The sequence below is a fragment of the Myxine glutinosa genome, chromosome 7 (assembly GCF_964187855.1).
Source record: "Myxine glutinosa chromosome 7, kmMyxGlut1.1, whole genome shotgun sequence".
NCBI classification, from domain to species: Eukaryota; Metazoa; Chordata; class Myxini; order Myxiniformes; family Myxinidae; genus Myxine; species Myxine glutinosa.
Window position 1 is genome coordinate 54772892 of NC_136267.1, and position 27468 is coordinate 54800359.

Sequence of the window (27468 nt, forward strand, 5' to 3'; positions counted from 1 at the left end):
CCGAAATTAGCAGGGGTAGAAAAGATCAAGGTTTTGGATGGGGGAGGATAAGAGATGGTGGTGAACAGCTGTTTTAAAGACCTGGAGGGTGGAGTGGGATTGAAGAGAGTGAGGGAGTTTGTTCCAGAGGCGGGAGAAAAGAGGAATGAAGGAGTGAAGGTGAGCAGAAAGTCTTGATTTTGGCAGTTTAACCATAAGAGGGTTGCAGGCAGATCTTGTGCGACCTGTAGGAATATTTGGGGGACAGAGCCCAGAGAGAGCTGGGGGGGCAAGGCCAGAGAGGAGTCGGTAGAAGACGGAAAGACCACCAACCTGCCTGCGGTGAGTGAGTGAAAGGCCCTTGGAGTTAGCTTCATCGCGGGAGATTCCAATGATTCTGAACGCTTTGGTTTCAACAGCGTGAAGACGAGCTAGGTGTGAGGCAGGAGCACCAGACCAGAGGGGAGAGCAGTATTCCATAGAGCTGCGGATGAAAGCCTTGTATGTGGTGAGGAGCTCAGGTGTGCCAAGGAAGGACTTCGCACGACAGAGGATGCCCAGTCGGCGACTGGCTTTGGAGGCCAGATTTGAAATGTGGTTTTCCCAGGAAAGATCATGGCGAATAATGAGACCCAAAAGCTTGAGTGACAGAACTTCTTGGAGAGGATTATTCAGAAAGTGGATGGGAGGGTTGTCCAGTCGGTCTTTTCGGAGAGACATCGTAAGAGTGTGAGATTTATCAGGATTGAAAGACATGTTCCATTTGTTTGCCCAGTCTGTGATTTTGTCCAGGTCTGCAGAGAGTGAGGAGGCTGCAGACTGCCGATCTGAGGGATGAGGAATGGAGCGACAGAGAATAGAGTCGTCAGCAAAGAGATAGAGAGGATTTTCAAGAGAGTCAGAGAGATCATTGATGAAGACCAGAAAAAGCACAGGGCCCAGAACACTACCTTGGGGAACTCCAGCCTGAACAGGAAGAGGAGATGAGAGAAACCCATTCAGGGCCACACGTTGACTATGACCAGAGAGGAAGTCCGCCAGCCATGCGTGGAGATTTCCATGGATACCAAAGGAGGAGAGTTTGGTGAGCAGAGCAGGGTGCCAGACCGTATTGAAGGCACGTGAAATGTCAAGGGAGACAGCTCTAATTTCCTGTTTGGTGTTGAGGACCTCCATCCATTGTTGAGAAAGCAGAAGCAGCATGTCCAGAGTAGAGTGACCAGGTCTGAAACCAAATTGATGATCAGAGATCAAGCCATTGGAGAAGAGGAAAGATTTCATATCTGAAGCAATGATGGATTCCATGACTTTGCTGATAATTGGGAGAAGGCTGATTGGTCTGTAGTTGCTAGTATCTGTTTTTGCACCTTTTTTGTGTAAAGCGGTGATGTTGGCTGATTTCCAAGCAGATGGCAGATGACCTTGAGCAAAAGAGAGGGTGAAGAGAACAGAAAGAGGGAGTGAAAGAGGGGAAGAACATGATTTTAGGACCCGTGGGCTGATGCCGTCAGGACCAGTTGCAGAATCAGAGTCGAGGGTTGACAGAAACTTTTCCACCTGATGTCTAATGTATAAAAGGAGCTCTCTCTGCTGTGCCTGCGTGCGTCCGGTCGTCAACGGGCTTTATATTCTAGTTCCTCTTGAATTGAGGTAGTTTGGGATTGAGGGGAAAGCAGGAAGCAGGTAAACTGTTGCAGAGTGATGTTGTGCAGGGAAAAAGGCTAGAAGAACACCTCATGGTCTTATTCCTTGGGACAGATACAGTGTATGGATGGGAAGAAACTGCTAAAGGTGTCGGGCGACTGAAAATATGCTCAGGTAGAATAACCTGTGATAGACCCTGAGAGCACATTCCGTGGTAATATCTATGAATTACCTTGCCTTTCACCTGTGCTTGGGCCAGGGTGGGGTTGGGGGTTAGGGGTGCAGTTAGAGGCTCATTGTTTTTTACTTTGTAATTATAGAATGCCATGCTATGGAAGGACCTATTAAACTGATCGATACACCTTAACATGGCATGCGTTTAGAAACATGGGAGTTCATCCTGAATATTTTTAATCAGTCAGTTAATTATCAGCTCAGGAAGGAGATCATGGTAATCATTTTGGTGTATCACATTCCTCATCAGAGAGCTCTATTATAACTCCAGAAAAAACATTCCTCACACAAACACACATACATAAGCACGCACATGCACACGCACACGCACATGCACACGCGTGTACACACACATACGTACACCTCATCTATTTATAGTAGATTAGTTGAACACAATGCAATACCTAAACAAGAAAGAGAAATCGGAGATTGCCGACCCTCGCCAGGATGTGTTTTCAGTGGTTTTTAAGGCTTTTGTGTTAAAAACAAATATGGCGGCCGAACCACGTGACCAATGACGTCATCATTATTCTTTTTTCTCCACCAATTTATCCCTAGATGGTGCTGAATAAATTTCATCTTGATTGGATGAAGTTTTGTACTTGTCGAATTATGACGTCATAATGAAGTCACTGATGACATCATCATTAACATATCTTATTCCCCATGGGGAGTACTTGACAATGAACCACCTTTCAATATTTTTCCATGGAGCAGTTTCACAGATATAGAGGTGCAAAGTTTTTCGGTTTTTCCAAGATGGCGCTGGTAACATGTGACCTATGATGTCATAAATATCATTTAAAAAATTATACAATTTTTAAAGAGAATAAACCTGCAAAATGCCAGTGGAAGGGACATGCATACATACCGACAGACAAACGCTGTTGAGCAAACTCATTTTACTTGAATTTCCTTCTGCCTGTAATATGTTCTCCCCCCCCCCCCCTCCCTCCCCATTTCTTGATACCTCATCGAATATAAACGCTTCTTCCTTCTAAAGCATTTAAACTAATTTTAAAATGCTTTTCCACCCCAATTGATGTCTTAGCGATTGTGTGGGCTGCTGTCTTGTATTCATGTGTCAAGTTTGATATCAGCCAGGTGATAAGGAGGAGTAGCAAAAATAGCAAGAAGTTAACGGGGACGAATGACCGGACGGACAACCGGACATCACGACCCATTTTACAAGTTCATCCCTTCGGGAATTGAGATGGGATGACCTCATAATGTGATAAGAACAAAGTTTGTCAATGTGTCCTATATCTATTATATTTAGATGAAGTGACAGAACTTGTTGGATGACACTCAAATCATTATTGTCTTCCATAAACGAAGAAACGATAATTCATGCTCATTGTCTGTCCTTCAAGACTATCTCCTGCTTACCGACTGAGAAGAAGCTTAGCATTTCCCCTCCAGTTGTTGGGAACGTCATCGGAGTGGGAAATCCACATTCTCGCAGGAAGGTCATTGCATGAGACTGCACAGAACATATATCTGGATTCTGGCTCAATTCATTGTTTATGATCTTCAGGACGTAATCGTGTTGTACGTCGTCAGCATCTTTGGCTGTCACATGAAAGTTCTGATCTTCATAGCTGGGAAGGGGTTTTAAAGCAATGATGTCGTTTATACCATACTTATTCTTCAGAACATCTCTGGCCTCTTCCTGGCTCAATTGTGGCTGATTCATTCTGATCCTGAAACAGCAAATCAAACTTAAAGAATCAATCTCTATACATAATTCCCCAGACATTGAACATGCCCCACCAAGGAAGTGATTTCCATTGACAAATTAGATAAGCATTGATAAACAGAAGAGAGCATATACAATGCCTTCAGAAAGTATTCACACCCCTTGACTTTTGTCACATTTTGTTGTGTTACAGCCTGATTTTCAAATGTGTTAAATAGAGATTGTTTGTCACTGATCTACACATAATACCCCATCATATGAAAGTGCAATTTATTTGTTTTTTTTGAAATTTTACACAAAATAATTCCAAATGAAATACAGAAATATGTACTTTATATAAGTATTCAACCGCCTGAGTCAGTACTTCGTAGGAGTGCCTTTGGCAGTGATTACAGCTTTGAGTCTTCTTGGGTATGTCTATCAGCTTTGCACATCTGGATTTGTGGAGTTTCTCCCATTCTTCCTTGCATATTTGCTCAAGCTGTCAAGTTGGATGGGGAGCATTGGTGAACAGCAGTCTTCCAGTTTTTCCACAGATTTTCATAAGTTTGGGCTTTGGCTGGGCCGCTCAAGGAATTTCACGTTCTTGTTCTGAAGCCAGTCCAGTGTTGCTTTGGCAAGATGCTTGGGGTCATTGTCCTGATGGAACATAAATCTTTGCCGCAGGCTAAGGGCTGTTGCACTCTAAAGCAGGTTCTCCTCAAGGATTTGCCTGTATTTGGCTCCATCGCATTGTTGCAAGTCTCCCAGTCTCTGCCGCTGAAAAGCATCTCCATAGCATAATGCTGCTACCACCATGCTTCATGGTAGGGATAGTGTTAGATGGGTGATGAGCTGTACTCGGTTTCCTCCAGATGTAGCACTTTGCATTCAGTTTAAAGAGTTCAATTTTCGTCTCATCAGACCACAGAATATTTTGTCTCATGCTGTGAGTCACTCACGTGCCTTTTTGCAAACACCAGGCGTGCTTTCATGTGCCTTTTCTCAGGAGTGGCTTCTGTCTGGCCACTCTCCCATAAAGTGCTGCAGAGACTGTTTTTCTTCTGGAAAGTTCTCCCATCTCAGCCAAGGAACTCTGTAGTTCTGTCATTGCATTGGGTTCTTGGTCATCCCCCTGACCAAGGTCTTTTTTGCCCAGTTGTTCAGTTTGGTCAGACTGTCAGCTCTAGAGTCTGGGTGGTGGGTGGTTCAGAGTCTGGGTGTCTGTCAGCTGTCTGTCAGGTGTCTGTCAGTCAGTGTCTGTCAGCTCTAGAGTCTGGGTGGTTCCATATTCTTTTTATTTCCTATTAATGGAGCTCACTGTGCTTTCAACAGTCGAGAAATTGTTTTATACCCTTCCCCAGATCTATGCCTCCTCACAATTCTATCTCGGAGTTCTATGGACAGTTATTTGTTATTTACGATCGAGTTTCTGCTCTGACATGCACTGTGAACTATGGGACCTCATATAGAAGGGCGTGTTTCTTTCTAAATCATGTCCCAATCAATTGAATTAGCCACAGGTGAAGTCCAATCAAGTTGTAGAGACTTATCAAGGATGATCAAAGGAAATTGGATGCACCTGAGATCAATTTGGAGTGGCATAACAAAGGGGGGGGGGGGGGGGGGGGTGAATACTTGTTGACTCAAGACATTTCAGCATTTCATTTTTAATTATTTTGAAAATATTTCTAACAAAAAAAGAATTCCACTTTGACATTATGGGGTATTATGTGTAGAACAGTGACAAAACCTTTAATTTAATCCATTCCAAATTCAGGCTGTTACATAATAAAATGTGAAAAAGGTCAAGGGGTATGAATACTTCATGAAGACAGTGTACATCCACCAGACTGAACAGTTTACGTTTTGCATCTCACTGATGCATCAGATCTAGATCCAACATGAACCAAAATCGAATCGGCTTGTTCTTGTCACTTACCCAACTCATCCAAGTTTTGTCATGAGTCATCTACAACTTTTTGAAATATCATGCTACATGTCGTTTTTGGCCCTATCACTCAATGGTGAAGAATCACTTGAAAAGATTTTAAAATGCTCATATTCGGATCCGTATTTGGATCTTCACCAAAACTGAATCGATTCTTCCTTGTCAAACAGCTAACGTGTCCACCAAATTTCGTCCGAATACATTCATAACTTTTTGAGATATCGTGCTATATATTGGTTTTAGCCCTATCACTTGATGGTGAAGAACCATTTTAAAATTCTCAAATCCAGATTCGGATTTGAATCTTCACCAAAATCTAATCATTTAGTCTGTGTAACATACCCAAACTCTCCAAATTTCAGCCCAATCTGTCCACTACTTTCTGAGATATCTTGTTCACAGACAGACAGACAAACAAATGAAAAATCACTCATAGAGTGACACTAGGCAAAGAGAACAAAGTAGAATGACCCTCAGTAGAGCATCCTATTGACTACAAAATAATTGGTGGTTGAATTCAGTGACCACATGTACAAATCCTATTCAAATTTCAAGTCAATTGATGAACATTGAGGATTTTTAGATATTTGAAGAGGTTGTTGAGCTTTGGCCTATATTGACCTTTTGGCCTATGTTGATCTCAAATAGTTGTTGGTTGAATTAAGTTAACTGATATGAAAATGACATTCAAATTTCAAGTCAATCAAATGAAAATTGAGGATTTTTAGAAATTTGAAAAGGTTGTTGTCCTTTGGTCTATGTTGACCTTTTGGCCTATGCTGATCTCAAAAATAGTTGGTGGTTGGTTTCAGTAAGCTGATATGCAAATCCGATTCAGTTTTCAAGTTAATCGGATGAAAATTGTCAATTTTAGAAATTTGGCATATGTTGACCTTTGTGCTATGTTGACCTTGTCCTCTGCTGATCTCAAAAATAGTTGCTGGTTGAATTCAGTTAGTTGATATGAAAATTATATTCAAATTTCAAGTCAATCAGATGAAAATTGAGGATTTTAGCAATTTGAAATCGTTGTTTACCTTTGGCCTATTTTGACCTTGTCCTCTGCTGATCTCAAAAATAGTTGGTGGTTGAATTCAGTTAGCTGATCTGAAAATCATATTCAAATTTCAAGTCAATCAGATGAAAATTGAGGATTTTAGCAATTTGAAATCGTTGTTTACCTTTGGCCTATTTTGACCTTGTCCTCTGCTGATCTCAAAAATAGTTGGTGGTTGAATTCAGTTAGCTGATCTGAAAATCATATTCAAATTTCAAGTCAATCGGATGAAATTTGAGGATTTTAGAAATTTGAAAAAAAGTGGTTGACCTTTGGCTTATGTTGACCTTGTGACCTCAAAAATATATAGGATTTTGTCGGACCACAAATTCTACCATTTGGTGAAGTTTCGTGAAGATCGGTTTCAAATTGTGACCTGTACGCAATTATAAGTGAGCGGACAGACAAACAAATACACACACAAACCGAAGTGATCAACATACTTGTCCAAAAAATTTTTTTCCCCAAGTAACACACACACACACACACACACACACACACACACACACACACACACACACACACACACACACACACACACACACACACACACACACACACAACCAGAGTGGTCAACATACTTGTACTTTTTAAAATAATACTCCCAAGTAACAAACAAAGATGGGTGAAAATATAACCTCCACCCACCTTCAGTGGCAGAGGTAAATATTGCATATATATAATTGAATACAAGTCATTTAAGCAAATTCTTAGTTTCATGCATCTGATGCAAACAGATGTCACATGTCACACAATCTATTTAAACTCGCAGAATACCCACCCTATGGGCGATCGTGTCCCAAGCATGCAACACGTTCTTCTGACACCTACCTTTATTTGGGTGGTGTATAGGCAACTGACAGCTCCCTCAATTGCTCCCGGAAATCAAATAAAAAACCCGGGTTACGTGCATGAAGCAAAAACATGCCTACTGCTCATAATTCAAAACATCTCGCTGCACCGGAAAACATTGGGACAGGAATATTGCAGTTAAGGGTATGGACTTGTAATACCCTCTCCCACCTGGAGGTGGCGCTGCATGATACATATTTACATAGAGAATTTGCGACTCCTCCCCCCCCCCACTCCCAAGACCACCGGCAAATATAAAAACACCCCTATACACGAATTGGGATCATGCTGACCCTATGCAGCATGTCTGGATGTAATCAGGTCAGAACTGTAGGAGGAGTGGCATGACAAACAAACACACAAACAAACACTGGTCTGTGGATTTAAAGCAAAGATGTGTAGAAGACTTAAAATTATGGTTTTTGACTGTTATTGTATTCAGGCAATTTTATTGACTTTGAACACATGTTGAGATATCAAGGTGTGCATAATGGTTTCCCAACTGTGGAGCTGACACAACAACTATTTTTTTGGTCAAAGAGTCTTGAGGATTGTCACAATGAATGAATGTCATAGTCAAATGTCACGTTGGATGATGTCACATTGAATGTCTCTCGGATCACATCAGGATCAAATCCACGTCGTTTTAGGGATGAAATGAAAAGTCACAACACACTCGGGTCAGTGGTCTCTGTCTTCTTCTGCCTCCTTCTGGTCTTGCATCTCATTCTTCCCTCCTGGTCTCCAGGACAGCTGTTTGCCGCCATCTCAAATCTGTACCAGGGCCATGGTCCCCTATCCAGGGCCATGGTCTTTTCTTCCCCCATTGGCCATCCTCTTTCCAAATTTTTGCAGTTATTCCTTCCTGTGAGTCGGTCTGCTTCTGTATCCATCTTGTACACACATCATCTTGTGTTGTAGGAAAGGCCACCAGACTTCGTGTTGTTGGTTTCATCTCGGGAGGCAGGGGGGGTAGGGGGGGTGTTATGAGTTGTTGTTGGCGGATATGACAATAGCTGGGTGGATCCGGAAATAAAACAGTTGATCTCGAACCATCGTCTGGCTCATTTAAATGGTGGCAGCGGTTATTCACATTGACCCATGATGGAGTTTTAAACCACCCCGCCACTGGCTCTGGAAGCCGATGGAGACAGCTGTTTGAACTGTTCTTGGAAGCGTCAGGACAGAGTTCGGAGTCAGTACCTGAGAGCAAGAAAGTCGCCATCTTGTTGCATTGCGCCGGCGACACTGCGGTTGAAGTGTACAACACAATCATGTTCAGCGAAGCCTCGAACAGCAAGAAACTCAACTCGGTATGTCAGACGTTTGAGGAATGTAGTCTATGAAATGTACCGTTTATGGGAAACCTGACAGTAAGAGGGTCAACCCATTGACCAGTATGTCACCGAGTTGAGGACAAAGGCCAAATCGTGTCGTTTTGAGGAAACGGAGAACATGGTTGGAAACCATGTACAGTAGTTTTTGCCATGTCGGATTTATGCCTAAAAGAGTGTTTACTCCACAAAAAAGGATCTTGACCTCACCAAAGCAGTGGACATATGCAGAGCAGCCAAGGCCAGTCACGCCCGTTGAAGACCATGCCAAAGACTCGGCTCTAAGTAAACGAGATGCACAGTTTTCGACAGCAGGGCACAGTGTCGAGCCATGCCCATATTCCCTGCAGTGAACACCGCTCCTCTTTGGCCCTAGATGGACCACCGACCATCTGTATGTGTTCTCAATGCAGACACCAAAATAAACGGGTGCATGGATGCCCGATTAAAGAGAGGAACTGCAACAATTGTGGGCCACTTCAAGAAAATGTGCCGCATTCAACCTCAAAGACAAGAACAGCCATTGACATTCACAGCGATGACGAAATGACGTAAGCCAATGCCGGAAGTCAGAACCACTTGCATTGTCAGGTATAACCCAGTCGTTTGCAGTTCGTCCAGTGAGCAATACCAGTCTGATCCAGGCTTTATAAACTCGAACTTTTACAGATAAGGGAATATTTGTGTTTCACGATGATACCATCTAGTTGTCTACACTTGTTCCAGGCTGATTTTATCCTTGATCTAGCAGCTAATTCTCCTCCTTCTGATGCTTCTATCATGTCTCCATGGTAACAGAAACTTTTGACCTTTTTCTAAATTGAATTCTGAGCTCAGGAGAATCTCTTTTGGTTCTCCATCTTTTTCTTTAAATCATTTATTCCAACATCTTTTACATTTTTTAATCCCAGCTTTGTTACCAAATTTCCAGCAGTCAGTTTTTCGAACTGTCCTATTGTGACTTGTGACCTATTGTGACTTCATCATTAACAATGTAGTCCAGCGGATAGGTGCTAAAAAATGAACAGATTGTGCACTTTATGATAAAAGCATGAAACTTGGCAGACTCATACTAGACATCATGGGGATCATTTTAAAGATTGGAGGCATTCTGTATCTGTCCTGTATCCACCGTAGCGGCCATTTTCCAAAATGGCTGCCATCGAGGAGATTTTGCCGATAAGTGAATGACAAAAATACCTCTATTAACATAAAATATATATGTTCATGCTATATATATACTAACTTACTCAACCACAAGAATTATAAATATGCCGTAAGAATATATATTTAATGGATATATGGACCAATATAGGTATTTTGATGGTCAAAATATTAAAGAAAATGAACAAATTCCTTAATATCACTTCTTTTTTTTTTAAGATAAGGATCATATTATATTATTAGTTATAAGTTTAGAAGTAGAAATTGTTAGTAGTCATTATTAGATATAAGTTGTTATATTTGTTATTAATCATTATATGTTATAAGTAAAACATGTTTTAAATAATTAAGTAGATTAATTAAGGTGTTTTTTTTGCAGATCAGATCCAGAATTCTTGCAATATTTAAGAAATAAAATTTTCTATAATTTATTGAATTGGTGTGGTTGTGTTTGTAATAATCATTGCTTCTGTCTTTCAGATTGTTGTGAGTGTTAATCTAATCTACTGCTCATCATCATGAAGAAAGTCTTCAAACTAGTTCAAGCTAGCAGTGATATCACCATGTCTGTGAATGAGGACGATACACCGATGGACTGGAATAAGTGTCTCATCTGCCAGGAAAGCACCAGTGAGAAACCCACGTGAGTAGGGAATAAATGTTGATGTTGGGACACTCTCCCATTGACTTACATGTTAATTTTCTCCAATAATCGACCATTTTCTGAATTTTAGGGAAATTTTCATTGATTTTAAACGCCCCTTTTTCTCCACTCTCATTTTCCCCCATTGACTTACATGTTAATTGTTTTTCCTCTCACCCTCATTTTTCATTAACTTTTTTGATATTACTGCATCCCAAAACGCCTCTTTTCACCCACCCTAATATTTATGAAACCTATGATCCTTCTGGCCTTATGAACCTATGATCCTTCTGGCCTTATAAACCTATGATCCTTCTACCCTTATGAACCTATGATCCTTCTACCCTTATGAACCTATGATCCTTCTACCCTTATGAACCTATGATCCTTCTGGCCTTATAAACCTATGATCCTTCTGGCCTTATAAACCTATGATCCTTCTGGCCTTATAAACCTATGATCCTTCTGGCCTTATGAACCTATGATCCTTCTGGCCTTATGAACCTATGATCCTTCTGGCCTTATAAACCTATGATCCTTCAAGCCTTATGAACCTATGATCCTTCTGGCCTTATAAACCTATAGTCCTTCAACCCTTATGAATCTATGATCTAAGCCTTATGAACCTTTTACTCTTAATATCAATGATCTCTAGTAAACCACTCCCCTATTTCCTTATGATCTAAGTCTTATGAACCTTTTACTCTTAATATCAATAATTTAATTTTTTCATTAACTTTTAAAACTTTTTTAACACTAACATTACCATTAACAAAGAAGATATTACCATTTTTAAATGAGGGCTACCATACAAAAAACCGTTTTTTCATTAAATCTTTGCACTTTGGAGAAATGGCACTTGGATAAATTCCAGGAACGAATTCCATTGTCTAATTTCCTGTTTCCTCGAAATGTTAAAACTGAGTTCTGTTCCCGAAAATACATTTTGTTCATTATTTAAGCCGTGTTGCCGTGTCGTTTTAAACATTATGAACCGATGAAGATGAGCATCAACATGTCTTATTTCAGTCTCTACTCTGATGAAGATTATATCAACTCACCAGGACTTTGGTAAGTTCATTCAGAATAAAAGTGTTCAATGAGAGCTTTGTCAGTGATTAATTTTATGACTCATGATTTATTTTTTTTCTCTTTATTTCAGCAATTCAAATATTGTGAATATCCTGGCAGAATTTCAAACTGTTCCTCAAGAGTTTCAAAACGAACTGGATTTGAATGAATTCAATGTTTCATCATTCTCAGAAGATTCATGTGAAAGGTATGATGTGTGAATAAGAGAGACAGAATTGTGAGGAACAGAAATGAAAAAAACGAGATGTCTAGCATACTTCAGCGCAGTAATTTCTCTTTATTTTGTTTGCAGTATTAACCTCAAAGACCACGGCTATGAGTGGGATTATTTCGAGATCCCAAAGAGTGGTTATTTACTACCAACCTGCGATACCCTACATTTTCAACTCAACGATCTTGACGCAAAGCTTGATTTTTTAGAGGTAGGTTTGTGAGTGTATGTGTATGTATGTATGTATGTACGTGTATGTATATCATTCATATTTTCTCTCCCCTCTTGTCCTCTTGTCTTCAGGAAGAGATTCAAAAACTCAATACATCTGCTGTCTTTGACTTGTTCTGGGAAGAAGAAGATGATGAAATTGAATGGGAAGAAACTGAATTTATACCTCAACAAAAATGTTTTAATAATTATATAAAGATTTTAATGTTTTCAATATTTATATATATATGCTTTGTCTACAACTATTTAATTCTTAATTACAGAAAGAGAATAAAGGAAAAAGGAGGGAAAAGTGCGCCCCCCCCTCCCTTGATCCCCCTTCACCCACCTCTCCCCTCCCCTTGTGAGTGTGGGGAAGGTGGGGGTGGGATGAGGGGGGATCAAGGGTGGGGGACGCACTGGGGGTGGGGTCTGTGTGGGCGGGGTCTGTATGAGTAATTAAATGATCTTATCTGGGTGGGGTGAATAAAAGTATGGATGGTTGTTGTTTAATGGCTTATCAGTTTTGTTTTTTGTAATTCCTGTGAATAAAATGACCCTAATATTTCTTCCCCATTCATATCATATCATTTGTAAGTCCAAGGGACTGTATCCATTATATCAACAATTTAAAATAATTCATTAGTCCATTTTTGTGTATAACCTTTCTCAAAATGACTTTTCCATTTGTATATTTTTACCATATCACCAACTTTGAACTTGGGCTTTCTCAAATTAATCTCCTTTTCATATTCTAATTTTGTAAATGTTTCCGATGGTTTTGATTTTGTTGACGAATGAACTGTATTATTGTAATTATCTACAATATCCTGAATAAAATACACCCATTGTTGAGAATCGAGTTGAGTGAATTTTTTATATAATTTATCTTTTAAAGTACTAGGGCATTGCCCGTACTATATCTATATCTAAAATTATATCCCCCCCCTCTATTTACATGAAATGGTTTGGTCCAAAGCGAACGGCTTGCGAGTACGGTGACAATCCCCCCCCCCCTCTATTTACATGCAATGGTTTGGTCCAAAGCGAACGGCTTCCGGAGTTTGGTAAAGAAATCGCCATCGCGTGCACAAACGCGCAGGAAAGCGAATGAATCGCAAATTCGGTTTTATTAGTTTTAAAACATAGTTTAACGCCAACATAGTTTGCAAACGTGAAATAAATGAATACGCTCTCAAATGTGCCATCCGAGGCAGAGTGTGTCCTCCACGTTCGGCACACGCGATCGTTCGCTGCTCTCTGATTGGTTGAATCGTTTTTTGGACATAGCTCGGTAAGTAATTGTCCGATTAATATGAAACCTTGAAAAGGCACATCCTCGGGTCCCCAGCAATATACCTGGCAAGTTAAAAGTATATCGGACCCGTGGTTGTCGAGAAACAGCGGTCACAGACAAACAAACGTACAGACGTACAAACGTACAGAGATTACTGGAATTATAGATAGATGATTAAAACGCTCAATAACAAGTGCTTTTCCTTCATTAAAGGTGCTGTATAATTTAATACCTTCCCCCTTAAGAAATGTCATACCCTATAGAACTCTGTTCCCTCATCGGTCCACAGTTTCTTTGGTTTTCTTTTATCCCTATCAAATATTAGCTTAAAGGCTAACATTAAAGTACCTCCCTTTTTATTTTTTAAAGGAACAACCCAGGCAAATCTACTTCTCAAATCAATAACAGTTAAAGCATACTTGTATCCCCTATCATTATTTAATTCAATTAAATCGGCAGACCATATGTAGTTGGTGTCTTTGGAATAAACCTTCCTTCTTTTAAACTTGGTGATTATAGGTTTATGTAATTCTTCAGCCAAAAGCTCCTCAGTCTTAATGACATCATTGGAGTCTAATAGTTTTTTGAGGAATAACCAAGACCAAGTTTCAATTTAGCACTTATCATTTTTTTTACAATAAACCTATCAACTTTCTCTCTCAACGTAGGATTTTGTATCAAAGACAAATTATACAACATTTCTCTGTCTGCTTCATGTTTTTCATCCAATGTAGTGGTATCCCCATAAGCAATATCATGCTTCATATACACTTCATCAACCCTATTTTTAGGTTTAGACCAAGGTTTAGGATTGTCAGCCTCATCTAATCTTTTATCCAGGTTTGTTCCTGGACCGCAGAACGAATATCCAGGTAGATGTAGTTCCCCTGGAATTCCAGTTGTTGTAAATTTACTTCCTGACAGAAACTTTTGTATGTCCCCTCCACTTTTAGGAGAGATGAATTGGCACTTTTTAGAGCCACACACTTGACATATTCCTTTTTGATAAACTCTATTATTTTTAGCTTTAACATAAGAGATATTTTTAGATTTAGTTTTCTTTTTACATTTGAGACAATAACGCATATTTATTTATGAGAAAAAGTCCTACATCGTGCCAAAACCTTTTTGATTTTCAACATATACATTTCTATCTTGATTTTTAAATCATAAAGAATCCTTAGGAATGTCTTCACTCTCTCCTCCATTTATTTACAAATATAAACTAACTAAAGTCAATAGCATCATCAACTATTGTCCTTCTTCTTCTTCTTCACCACTTTCTCGTGTAAATCTCCTCCCTGTAAGTGAACTCATTTTTGAAATAAATATCTTCAAAAGAGTTAATTCATTATTTTCCTCTTCGGTGCATTGAGGTTGAATTTTTTGCCGTAATACATTTCAATCTTGATTTTTAAAACATAAAGAATCCTTCGGAATGCCTTCACTCTCTCCTCCATTTATTTACAAATAAAAACTAACTAAAGTCAATAGCATCATCAATTATTATATAATCCTTTCCTTCTTCTTCTTCTTCTTCTTCTTCACCACTTCTCGTGTAAATCTTCTCCCTGTAAGTGAACTCATTTTTTAAATAAATACCTTCATAAGAGTCTTGAATTCTTTATTTTCCTCTTCGGTGCGTTGAGGTTGAATTTTTTGCCGTAATACAATCAATCTTTTACGAATCTCAGGAATGGTCATCTTTTTAAATTTTTATTCTCTCTCTCTTTCCTCCCTCTCCTCCTTCTCTCTTTTCTCCCTCTCCTCCTTCTCCTTTTTTTTCCCTCTCCTCCCTCTCCTCCTCCTTTTTCTCCCTCCTTTTTCTCCCTCTCCTCTTTTTTCTCCCTCTCCTCTTTCTCCTCAACTCCTTCCTCATCCCCTGCTACCCTTGGGTTTGAACCCCAAAGAATATTATACATATATTCATCTGGATTTTGAGATATTCTTGTATCAATAATTATTTTTCTCATAATAGGATACCAATAAGATTTGTTGATAATTTCTAAAAGAGTTTTATATTTCATAACTTTGAGAAGTTCATTTTTATTTAATATTTTAATCAAGTCTCTATTTGTAGATTTTGCAATATCGGTATAAGGCCAGTTTTTAATAACAAAATGTCCATGGGTATGTTCCAATTCATACGGTATGTAAAACCGAGCGCCCTTTTCTTGTAGGTATCCCTGAATACAAAAATTTTAATTCTCTTGTAGTCTTCTTCCTGCCATTTATGTATCAGAAATATATGTGAGATTAATATTATGACATGTAATACCACCCCATCTTCCCACTACCAAATCGGTTTGTATTCCTCGGCTTTCTATCCTTATCTCATTACCTTCCTCCTTTGTCATGCTAACCATCGCTATACTATCATATATTTTTCTTTTCTTAAAATCATGTATTTGTTGTTTACTAATTGTACTTCCACATACATTTCCAAGCGGATAATATTCTTCTTTACGAGACTGATTCAAATCATGTAGGTCTTCTAAGTTTATTGAAAAAGACCAATTATACCCTAAATCAGGCATATCATACCCCCATTTATTAATTCGCATATTAACTATATGTCCTTTATAAAATTCAATTGTAAGCAGATAGTTAAATTGAATGAGGAAAGGTGTATGGTCAGTATAACCAGGTGTAGTGGTTGTAAATTTTACTTGTTTAACAAAACGTGCTGTTTTCTTTAGAGATAAATCACTTAATCTCACCAAGTCATTCGCATCTGAAGGGTTTGGATAATTGATTAATTTATAAGTATTCTTCATATTAATATTTTTACTTATACTATATTTTTGTCGTTCAGCCTGTGCCTTTGTATAATAATTTGATAAATCAATATCCTGAGAGGATTCTCCAAAGATAGAACCATCTTTTCCGACATGTCATTTATATTAGATTTAAAATGACATCATAAAAATTTTCATTATTGTTGAGTTGAAATAATACATATAAACATAATTGGCCACAACATTTAGAATTAATTTCTTGAACTTGAAATGTTTGATAAACACCATTCTGTAAGAATTGTATTACTTCAACAGGTGGTGGCATACCATAACTATCAAAATAATATTTATCCTGACTATTATGAATACAAACCCAATGAGAACCATTCTGTGTGTCTAAATTCATAATAATATTCTTTGTATTCTTGGACAACTTTGTTAATTCATCTCTCATACAGATTACCACGTTATCCATTTTTAGTTTTTTACAATATTTAGCAAGTTCTACATTTGACGTTGTATTCTTTCCAAATTGTTTAAACCATTTGTCCATTTATTTATGAGAAAGATACAATCCATTACCCCGTTTAGTAAGTTTAACACCCGCTTGAGCTATAGAGGAAAGCATATCTCCAACCAACAATCTAGCTTTATCAGGCAGTCGGTGAGCAAAATCTACACCACTCTCCAACTCCTTGTTATGTCTTTCCAATTCTTTTTGAGCTTTTAGTTGTGCCTTCCTTTCGTTAGCAGTTTTTACCGCTGCTGAAATACCACCAGTCAATGCTCCCGCCACACTTAAACCAGCAAATAAAGGAATTAGAAACGGGAGAAATCCTCCACTCGTTTCCCGTGTTGAATATTTCTTTAACATAGGTTTTGTCATTTTAATTTTAAGTGATCCAACATCATTTAGTGTTTTCACCTGCTCTCTTGTGAGTAAAACATCAATTCTTACTGCTCCTTTTCTTTGAATTGAATTAACATTAATAATACAAGGCTTTTGATTTTGAATACAAGATGTTAATTTATTAAGATTGATTTGATTAACATATACCCCTACCATTTATTTATGAGAAAAAAAACCTATGTGATATTAATCATAACACCATTATCTGTATTAATCTGTAATTCTGTTTCTTCCAAAAGCAAACAATATGCGTTAACTTCTTCATTCTCTCCTCTTTCAATGTATAGAGGTCCCTCTCTTTCAATGTACTAGGGCATGCCCGTACTATATCTATATCTAAAATTATATCCCCCCCTCTATTTACATGAAATGGTTTGGTCCATGAAATGTTTTGGTCCATTCGCAACGCCAAAGCGAACGGCGAACGCTTTACATGAAATGGTTTGGTCCATGAAATGTGTTGGTTCATTCGCAACGCCAAAGCGAACGGCGAACGGCTTGCGAGTACAGTGACAATCCCCCCCCCCCCCCCCCCCCTCTATTTAGATGAAATGGTTTTTATTAGTTTTAAAACATAGTTTAACGCCAACATAGCGGCAACATAGTTTGCAAACGTGAAATAAATGAATACGCTCTCAAATGTTCTATCCGAGGCAGAGTGTGTTCGCCACGTTCGGCACACGCGATAGCTCGCTGCTCTCTGATTGGTTGAATCGTTTTTTGGACATAGCTCGGTAAGTAATTGTCCGATTAATATGAAACCTTGAAAAGGCACATCCTCGGGTCCCCAGCAATATACCTGGCAAGTTTAAAGTATATCGGACCTGTGGTTGTCGAGAAACAGCGGTCACAGACAAACGTACAAACAAACAAACACACAGAGATTACTGGAATTATAGATAGATAGAGACTCGTGGTGGTCCCTCTCGGCTCTCCCCCCGTTGGTATTTTTGTGCACCTAAGATTGTTCACGGTTCTGTTTAAATATTATTTAAATATGTATAACCTTTCCCCTTCAGTGTTTTACTCAGTGGTATTTTACAACACGCTGTTTTTCTTCCTATTTAAAAGGCTTTTCTCAATTTCCTCTCCAACTCATTCCACCTCAAAAAAAAGAAATTCAATATCTTATACGTCTCCCTCACTACATGGTCTAAATTCACATTCATTCCATCCCTCCTCCATCATTCTGAACCAGATTGCTAACTTGAAAATCACAACAAACCCAATTTGTTTTCAATGTTCGTCTTTCATTAATCATCCACTTTCTAAACTCCCCTCTTGCCCCTCCCATCCAAATCCCTCCCCTTGCACCTACACTCCTAAACTCCCCCCTTGCCCCGCCACTCTTAAACTCCCCCCCTACCCCTCCACTCCTGAACTCCCCCCTTGCCCTTCCACTCCTGAACTCCCCCCTTGCCCTTCCCCTCCTAAACTCCCCCCTCACTCCTCCCCTTCAAAACTCCCCCCCAACCCCTCCCATTCAAATCTCCCCCCATACCATTCCTCTCCAATTCTCCCTCCTCCCCCCCTCCTCCTCAAAGCTGCCTCCTCCCCACTTCGTCTCCCTTCTATCTCATACCTCCACCCCCCCCAACCTTCTTGTTTCCTCTGCCCCCCCTCAAACAACCCCTCTCTGTGCTTCATCCCTTCACCTTCAAACCTTTCATCCTCCTCATCCTTCCCTTTCTTGGAACTCTTCTGCAATCGCTGACACACTAACAACTGCTCTCCCTACCTCCCCCTCTCATCCTTCATCTTACCCTACTCCTCCCCTCCCCTGTCCTGTACCCGATGCTCCCCCTCTCTCTTCATTAACGGTATGGACCTCAAACATCCGGGGCCTTCGCTCAAACCTGACTGATCTCTCCATACAGGTTGCTTCTGACAATCCAGACTTGATCTGCTTAACAGAGACTTTCCTCCTTCAAGATGTCTCTGATTCCTTAATATCTCTTCCTGGTTACTCCCTCCTCCGGTATGATAGACCTGAGCCTCGGCCTGGTGGTGGGTGGCTATCTTTATCAAAAACTCTCTTCCTCACTCTCCTTGCACTGCCCTCTCTCCTCCTCACCCCCAGGAGTACCTCTGGCTACGGCTTCCTCTCCGCTCCCACCTTTTGTTCATATGTGTTCTGTACCGTCCCCCAAACAGTGATGACTCCATCTACATTTCACTGTCTGACAACATGGACCAACTTCTATCCACTCATCCCAACTCTCTCTTCCTCATATGTGGTGACTTCAATTGTCATCATGCCACCTGGTTGGGTGTGGGTTCCTCTCTCACCAGTCATGGCACCTCAGCAAAGGACTTCTGTGACTCACTGGGATTGACACAATCTGTCAATTTCCCGACCCGGATCTCAGCCAATGGAGTATCTTCTCTTCTAGACTTGGTTATGACTAACTTCCCTGCTAATGTCTGCTGCTCTTCTTCTGCTCCAATCGGTTCTTCTGATCATGTGCTTGTCAAAGTGGACATCTCTCTGGCCATTCTCAGAGAGCCTCCTCAGCGTCGACGAGTCTGGCATTTCACTCAGGCCGACTGGGACGGTCTTCAAGCAGCCATCAATCGTCTGGATTGGTCTCCCATCTCCACTGCCTCTGACATCAATTCTTCCTGGGAATTCTTCCAAAGCAAACTGATCTCTCTCATGCACAGATTTATCCCATCTCGCCTTCAGTTGTCTTACCCTTCCTCCCGTCCATGGTACACTGAATCTTGTGGTGAGGCAGTTGTCCTGAAACAACTTGCCTTTGCCTCTTGGAAGGCTAATCCAACTGAAGGAAATCTCAGTTCCTTCCACCAAGCTCGGAACAAGTGTGTGTCTACCCTCAGGAGTGCCAGGAAGCACTATCTCTCCTCACTCAAGAATGAACTCTCAAACCTGTCTCCTTCCTCCAAATCCTGGTGGCGTCTGGTCAAATCCGTTTCTGGTGTTTGTTCCCCCTCCATCCCCTCCCTTACCTCAAATGGCCACACAGTTGACATCGCACGTGACAAAGCCGAATGCCTCAATTCTGTGTTTGCCTCAAAATCCTTAGTCCCAAACCCATCTCTCTCTGTTCCCACCTTTCCCAGTCGAACCAAACTGCTCCTGGACTCTGTGACCTTCTCTCCTGACAAGGTGGAGGAGTTTTTGTCAAACCTCGACTCTGATTCTGCAACTGGACCAGATGGCATCAGCCCACGGGTCCTAAAATCCTGCTCTGCCGCTCTATCTCACCCTCTCTCTGTTCTTTTCACCCTATCCTTTGCTCAAGGTCATCTGCCAGCATCCTGGAAATCAGCAAACATTACCGCTTTACACAAAAAAGGTGCAAAAACAGATCCTTGCAACTACAGACCAATCAGCCTGCTCCCAATTATCAACAAAGTCATGGAATCCATCATTGCTTCGGATATGAAATCTTTCCTCTTCTCCAATGGCTTGATCTCTGATCATCAATTTGGTTTCAGACCAGGTCACTCTACTCTGGACATGCTGCTTCTGCTGTCTCAACAATGGATGGAGGTCCTCAATGCCAAACAGGAAATCAGAGCTGTCTCCCTTGACATATCACGTGCCTTCGATACGGTCTGGCACCCAGCTCTGCTCACCAAACTCTCCTCCTATGGTATCCATGGAAATCTCCATGCATGGCTTGCGGACTTCCTCTCTGGTCGTAGTCAACGTGTGGCCCTGAATGGATTTCTCTCATCTCCCCTTCCCGTTCAGGCTGGAGTTCCCCAAGGCAGTGTGCTGGGCCCTGTGCTTTTTCTGGTCTTTATCAATGATCTCTCCGACTCTCTGGAAAATCCTCTGTATCTCTTTGCTGATGACTCCACTCTCTGCCGCTCCAATCCTCTTCCCTCGGATCGGCAGTCTGCAGCCTCCTCACTCTCTGAAGACCTGGACAAAATCACAGACTGGTCAAACATGTGGAACATGTCTTTCAATCCTGACAAATCTCACACTCTTACTATGTCTCTCCGAAAAGATCGACTGGACAACCCTCCCATCTACTTTCTCAACAATCCTCTCCAAGAAGTTCTGTCGCTCAAGCTTTTGGGTCTCACCATCTGCCATGATCTTTCTTGGGAAAACCACATTTCCAAGCTGGCCTCCAAAGCCAGTCGCCGACTGGGCATCCTCCGTCGTGCGAAGTCCTTCCTAGGCACACCTGAGCTCCTCACCACATACAAGGCTTTCATCCGCAGCTCAATGGAATACTGTTCTCCCCTATGGGCTGGTGCTCCTGCCTCACACCTGGCTCGGCTTCACGCTGTTGAATCCAAAGCTTTCAGAATCATTGGAATCTCCCGCGATGAAGCTATCTCTGAGGGCCTTTCACTCACTCACCGCAGGCAGGTAGGTGGTCTTTCTGTCTTCTACCGACTCCTCTCCGGCCTTGCTCCCCCAGCTCTCTCTGTGCTCTGTCCCCCAAATATTCCTACAGGTCGCACAAGATCTGCCAGCCACCCTCTGATGGTTAAACTGCCGAAATCTCGGCTCTCTGCTCACCTTCACTCTTTCATTCCTCTTTTCTCCCGCCTCTGGAACAAACTCCCACACTCACTTCAATCACACTCCTCCCTCCCGGTCTTCAAAACAGCTGTTCACCACCATCTCTTATCTTCCCCCATCCAAAACCTTGATCTTTTCTACCCCCACTAATTCACCCCAGATCCACCTTGTTTGAAATTCCAACTTCTTTCCTGGAAGTCTTGGCAGTGTCCATATGTTTTATACCTCTCCCCCCCCCCCCCCCTTCCCATGCCTCCTCCCCAAAGCCCTCTCCCTCCCACAGTTCTCTCGATGTCTCCATGTCTCTCGGTCCCTGCTCTCAAATGTTGTGTTTGTGTCCTTCCCCCTCTCTCCCCATCTTGTCTACTGCTCCCGATGTTATTTGTTTTGTGTGTCTGTTTGTCTTTCTGTGTGATTAATGTTCGCTCTTTCACGAGCCTCGATCTTGTATACAAAAAAAATAGAGAAGTATCCACTCTATTAGACTTTATAGTTTCCTTTTGAGCACTCCGGTCAATTGCATAGATTGTATAAAGTTTTTGAAACGCAACCATATCCAAAATAGGATCATTATTACCGTTGCTTTCACACAACTTTTGGTAAGACTTGTAGGCTTCCGCATAATCATTTTTTTCCCAATCAATTTCCAATCTATCTCGCGGATAAAATGTACCATCAAGAGAAACCCGAAGTTGTTTCACCTTAGCATTATCACTCAGCGCATTATTCTTATCAGTAGCAGTATCTCCATCTGGTTTTTTAAAAATGAGCCATAGGTATCGTGGCTTTCCTTGAAGAACACCCAAATTCCAAGTGTAGGTAGTGTGTTCCAGTTTAACGTGTTGACATCTTCTTTTAAGGTATGATACATTTAGCGGGGTCTTTGAGTTAAGTCTTTTATTTAACATATCTTCCGTTTTAAGATTAGGAGTATATTCACTAATATACCAACACAAGTCATTAATAACAAATTTATGATTTTCACCAAAAGCATTTTGAGCCCCAAGAAGCAACCTATTTACATTATCATTCCTTTGTCGTTGAAATCTAATTTTAAGACCATACAAAACTTTATCATAATCACAAAATCCAAATATACCTTTCAGAGGTACTGCTACGGTAAAACTATTCTCTGCTTTTGTATCATCATTATACATTGACTTCCTTTGTCTATAACCAGGGTCTACATTTGTACCCGTTGACATATCAGGAATAAAACCTTCAACAGCCCCTTTACTTACCCATTCTATTACTAAGCGAATATAGTGTAAATTTCATCATTTCAGATGTAGCAGAGACATAATCAACCGCTTCAACCTCTTGTGTTCCAATATACAGGCGGACACTATCAAACATTTTCCAGAAGAAATCATTTACGAGTGTAGCATTAGTGTTATTCGCAGCCTTAGTGAATTTAAATTTACACAGCAAGAAACTATCAGCGAGATTCAAGTAAGTTTGTTGATTATTTATTTCAAAACTTTTTGTTCCGTTTGAATTCCAGTCTGTTCCTGTTATAGCATTTACCTTAAAATAGTCTTCCTTTTTAGTGGAGTTTGAAATGATAATTGTATCATCCAAATCATAGATACTATCAATCGCTTCCATACTTGTATTTATATAGCATTAAAATCGTTTAAACCCTGACCCAAGTATTTTAATGAGTTTTTGTTGTTCTTGTGAGATAGTTGAGTTTTGCCCTGTAATTTATGAGACACCTTTTGAGCATCTTTTATACTCTTTATAGCACCCGCTACATTTCCCACGGCAGAAGCAGTTGAACCAATTAGGTCTTTATGTTTAAGAATGGTTGAACCAATACCCATAAGAGTATCAATTATTCCATCTCCTCTAAATTGTTCTCCTACACCTTGTTGTCTCTTTGGTTTATAGTATCCTCTACCAAGAAACATACCTTCACCTTTATAGTATGGTGAAAGGAACATCCCATCCCCTGTAATTATTTTATATTTTCCCAACTCGTGTTTTCTCACAATAACCATTGTTTATTTATCAAAAAAACTTCACGAAGGTGAATTCTGATGGATATAATTTCATCATTGAAAGAAATCATCCGATTATCTTGATCAGTTATCCTAAAATTTACTCTGTATATGGTTTTTCCTGACACAGGTAAATAGACAAGATTTTTTGGTTCCATATTAAATTTATAACCAATCGGGGTTGAGTATGCCCTGAATGAAAATATTGTATTTGTTCTTATTCCATCCTTAAAAGCACCATCAATCAAATCGCAATGAATTAATACAGAATTTATACCGGAGGATATTTGAATGACATTATCACTATAAAACGTCCCGTTAGTTTCAATCTTTTTTTAAGAGAAACCCAATAACTCTGAATGAATTTTCAATCGTGAAAGCAACTTTATAATTATTTTTAAGTTTAATAGTTGATTTTGAAGTGTGTTTTTGAATATCTATTACCATATTTTTTGGTTCACCACCTTCTTCTTTCATAAGGCGAGAGACTTCTGAAGATATTTGAGAAATCTCGTAAGCTCCTGGTGAAACGGATAAAGTTTTATATCCACTTCCTGGATTATAACTAAACTTGTTGTTTTTCTCTGTGATATTAAACAAGGTATTATAAGTTTCCATCGACAATAAAGATGCCTCATATTCTTTTGTGGGGTCAAGTTGTAGTGGGTAAGGGAATGAAGCTGTGTAATCACTCATTGTAAAATTAAAACTAAGAATTGTGCTTCTCATCTTATTTAATATCTAATAAAATATCTTTGTATTGACATTTATTAATTATTTTCATATTCATCAACTGATCTAAAATGGCTGAGGCTTCATTAAAACAATTGTTGTTTCCAGCCTTCTTACAACCTAACAGCAATAATAGCCTATTAACTAATTGTGATGGGTCATTTGGAAGAAAGCTAACACCTGAACCAAGCTTACTTAAAGCATCAATAATATGTTTCTCCTTCTCATTCTTCTTACTTTTACCAGCAACAGAAACTCTATAATCAAGTGCGTTTAGTAAATCAATATATACCCTATCTTCCTCTCTTTTCATATCAAGTGGTTCCTCAAAATATTTTTGAACCGCTGAATCCAGAGTTTGTTAGAAGAAACATTAATCTTGGAGTTAATTTAACATTTGGTTGAGTAGAACTCAAGAACATCAATTCATCATTAAATATCAATACCTTTTCTTTCACAAGATGGAACACTGCTGATTCTTCTGTTGGAATGAGACCTGCTCTGGTTTTTGAAGCCGCTGAATATTCATTGTTTTGAAGAGCTTTCACAATATAATTGGGAGGTTGATTTACCTCCTCAAGTTTCCGAAATAATCCTTCATCATCATATTCTAATTCTCCAAGTTCTTGCTCTGTCATTTGACTAAAATCTTCGAGCATTTGAAGTTTTTTCGGAGTAAATTCTACCGTGGGAACTGTAGGGTGTTGAGTTTTTAAAAGTGGTTTTTTTAATTTCTCTTGTTTTCTTTCAAAGGCTTCTTCACCAGTTAGTTTCTGTCTCCGTTTCTTATTTATCTCTTCCTGTTGCTTTACAACTTTTGAAACCAACTCTTGATGTTCTTTAAACTTTCTTGCTCTTTCTTTGGCATTCATTTAGTATTGAAAAATATCATTTAGTATCTCATCTTGTTTCACAACAATATATTTATATTTTCCAATCGTATGTTTCATATAATTTTCAAATTCTTTCTTACTACATAATGTAGAACAATTATCTCTCCAAAAATTATTTATATCTATTGAAATTAACTTAAATAAAATAAAAGTAATAGCATTGTTTCTTATTGAGCGCCGGGGGAGTTGAAAATATGACTGATTAAGATAAATACAATTACAAGAAGAATGTCTCCCTCTTGTATAGTAGCTATCCATTACTGTTTGGTTTCTCTCATTAACACAATCATCAAAGATAATGAGGTTCTTTTTTGATTTATCTAAATCTTGGGGCGAAGGTATGTCATCCGTATTATCACTGAGAATACAAGTTATGGGTTTTGGTTTCGATTTTGATTTCTGTGTATCACAAACTAGTTGTATTATATCCTCAATGTTATAATGATTTAGTTTGTTTTGAAGTTTAAATAAACCGATAATGTCTTCCTTTTTAAGACCCGCATTAAAACCTTGTGATAGTAGTTGATACTCGGGTTGAAAACTTGACTTTGTAAAAATTATTAAATTATCATAATCTAAAAAATTAGGACTAAGGAGCATCTTTAAAAGTAAACAGGTTTTTCCACATCCGCTTGAACCAACTATTAGACACCTCAATGAATTTGGAAGATTTTTATGGTTATTAAATTTTATCTTATTTTCCCAAACAGGTAAAAAATCATTCATTTATATATTTGGAAAAAAGTAATCTAACTTTTTTTGAGCTGTTTTAGAAATATATTTTATCCTGAGTTCTGGTTTAATTTCCAAATAATTCATTATTTTATTTATATAGTATCTTGGGTTAAGATTTCCCTTAAAATTATTTTGAATAATAAATATCATTAAACCCTTATACATTTCCTCAATACAAATAGTTTCTTCCCTTGTAAGAAATGGTGTATTATCATCATAATACTTAACATTCATCTCTCTTATTAATCTTGTAAAGTAATTCATTTTTGGTTCTAATTTAAAAGAGTTATATATATATATATATATTTTTTTTATCATTAATTAGAAGATAATCACAGAATAAACATTGTTTATATGAACCTTCATCATTAAGCCCCACTCTATCACAAGCCGGACAATTCTCTAATTTATCATATGGAGAGTCTGGAAATTCTATCATATTTAAACAGTAAATTTTTACTTAAACTAAACGCAAGTTTTTTTTAGCTAATAAATACAATGTTTCAAAACACAAAAGACAAATTTCAATCAATCTCTACTTCAACGGGAGATATAGAAAAATATGTCAAAGATGTTAAATTGAACAAAGATAAATATGGTAATTTTTGGATTAAACCCATAATGGAAAATAACATGAGTCCCTCTATTTCATTTACAGGACAAGCAATGTTAATTAATAACTCCATTAAAGTAAATTTAACAAAAGTTTCTCCTCTTCTGGCAATTTATTCAAAGCTTGAAAAAGTGATTGATAAAGAAGCTTTAAAATTGAATGATTTTTAACAATACTCGTGGAGAAATTTGTATTTACTTTAATAATCCAAAGGACGTGGATCTAAGTAAAATGAATGATGTTAATATTTCTGGTGAAATGTCATTTCGTTCTATGATAGTTAGAGATTATTTTATAGATAACTTTTAATATTAAAAATGTAGAGATTGAATCCGTTAATGAAAGAAAGTATATAGATATTGATGGGAATATTTTTTCTGCTAATTAAATATGAGTCATTACAGTAGTGAAGATTTTACTATTTCATTGAACACGGATGATAGTATTTCATTGAACTCAGATAATACTAATAGTTTGTGTTCAAATGATAGTTATGAGAGTAGTTTTATTGATGGCGACAGTGAATCAATGAGCGATAGTGATAGAGATAGTATTGATGATCTTATTGCTGAATTTTGTAATGGTAGCTTTATTGATGATAATTTTATTGTTAAATTTAGTTATGATATTGATGATTCAGACTCTGATGCTAATAGTATGGAAGAAAGTGATGAATCAGAATAAGGGCTTCTTGCGATTTATGTTTAAGTAAAAATACATAGATAAAATGCATCAAATGTATTGTACTAAATGTAAAAAGAATGTTAAGAATCTTCTCAGACATGAGATGACTTGGGCACATCTACTTCCAAAGAAAACTACACATTGCGATACCTGTAATGTTGATGTTATCCACTTTAAGAAGCAAACCAAAGAGTGGCAGATGAGCCAGGATTGGTATATTGATGGAAAACATAATGAGTGTGAAAAATACCAAATTAAACAGTAGGAGATGATAATGAAACAAAAGGTTCTTAAAACATATATG

General features: G+C 38.8%; 1 protein-coding gene across 5 annotated transcripts in view; it reads right to left on the minus strand.

The window, feature by feature from the left end:
- Positions 1–27468, minus strand: part of APTX (aprataxin) — a 152312-nt gene that overhangs the window by 96297 nt on the left and 28547 nt on the right. For all 5 annotated transcript variants that reach the window (XM_078781744.1, XM_078781740.1, XM_078781743.1 and 2 more), the window contains exon 2: positions 3247–3560. In XM_078781744.1, coding sequence (XP_078637870.1) covers positions 3247–3553 — 307 coding nt within the window. In that variant the 5' untranslated portion in view covers positions 3554–3560. The remainder of the gene's footprint in view (positions 1–3246; positions 3561–27468) is intronic.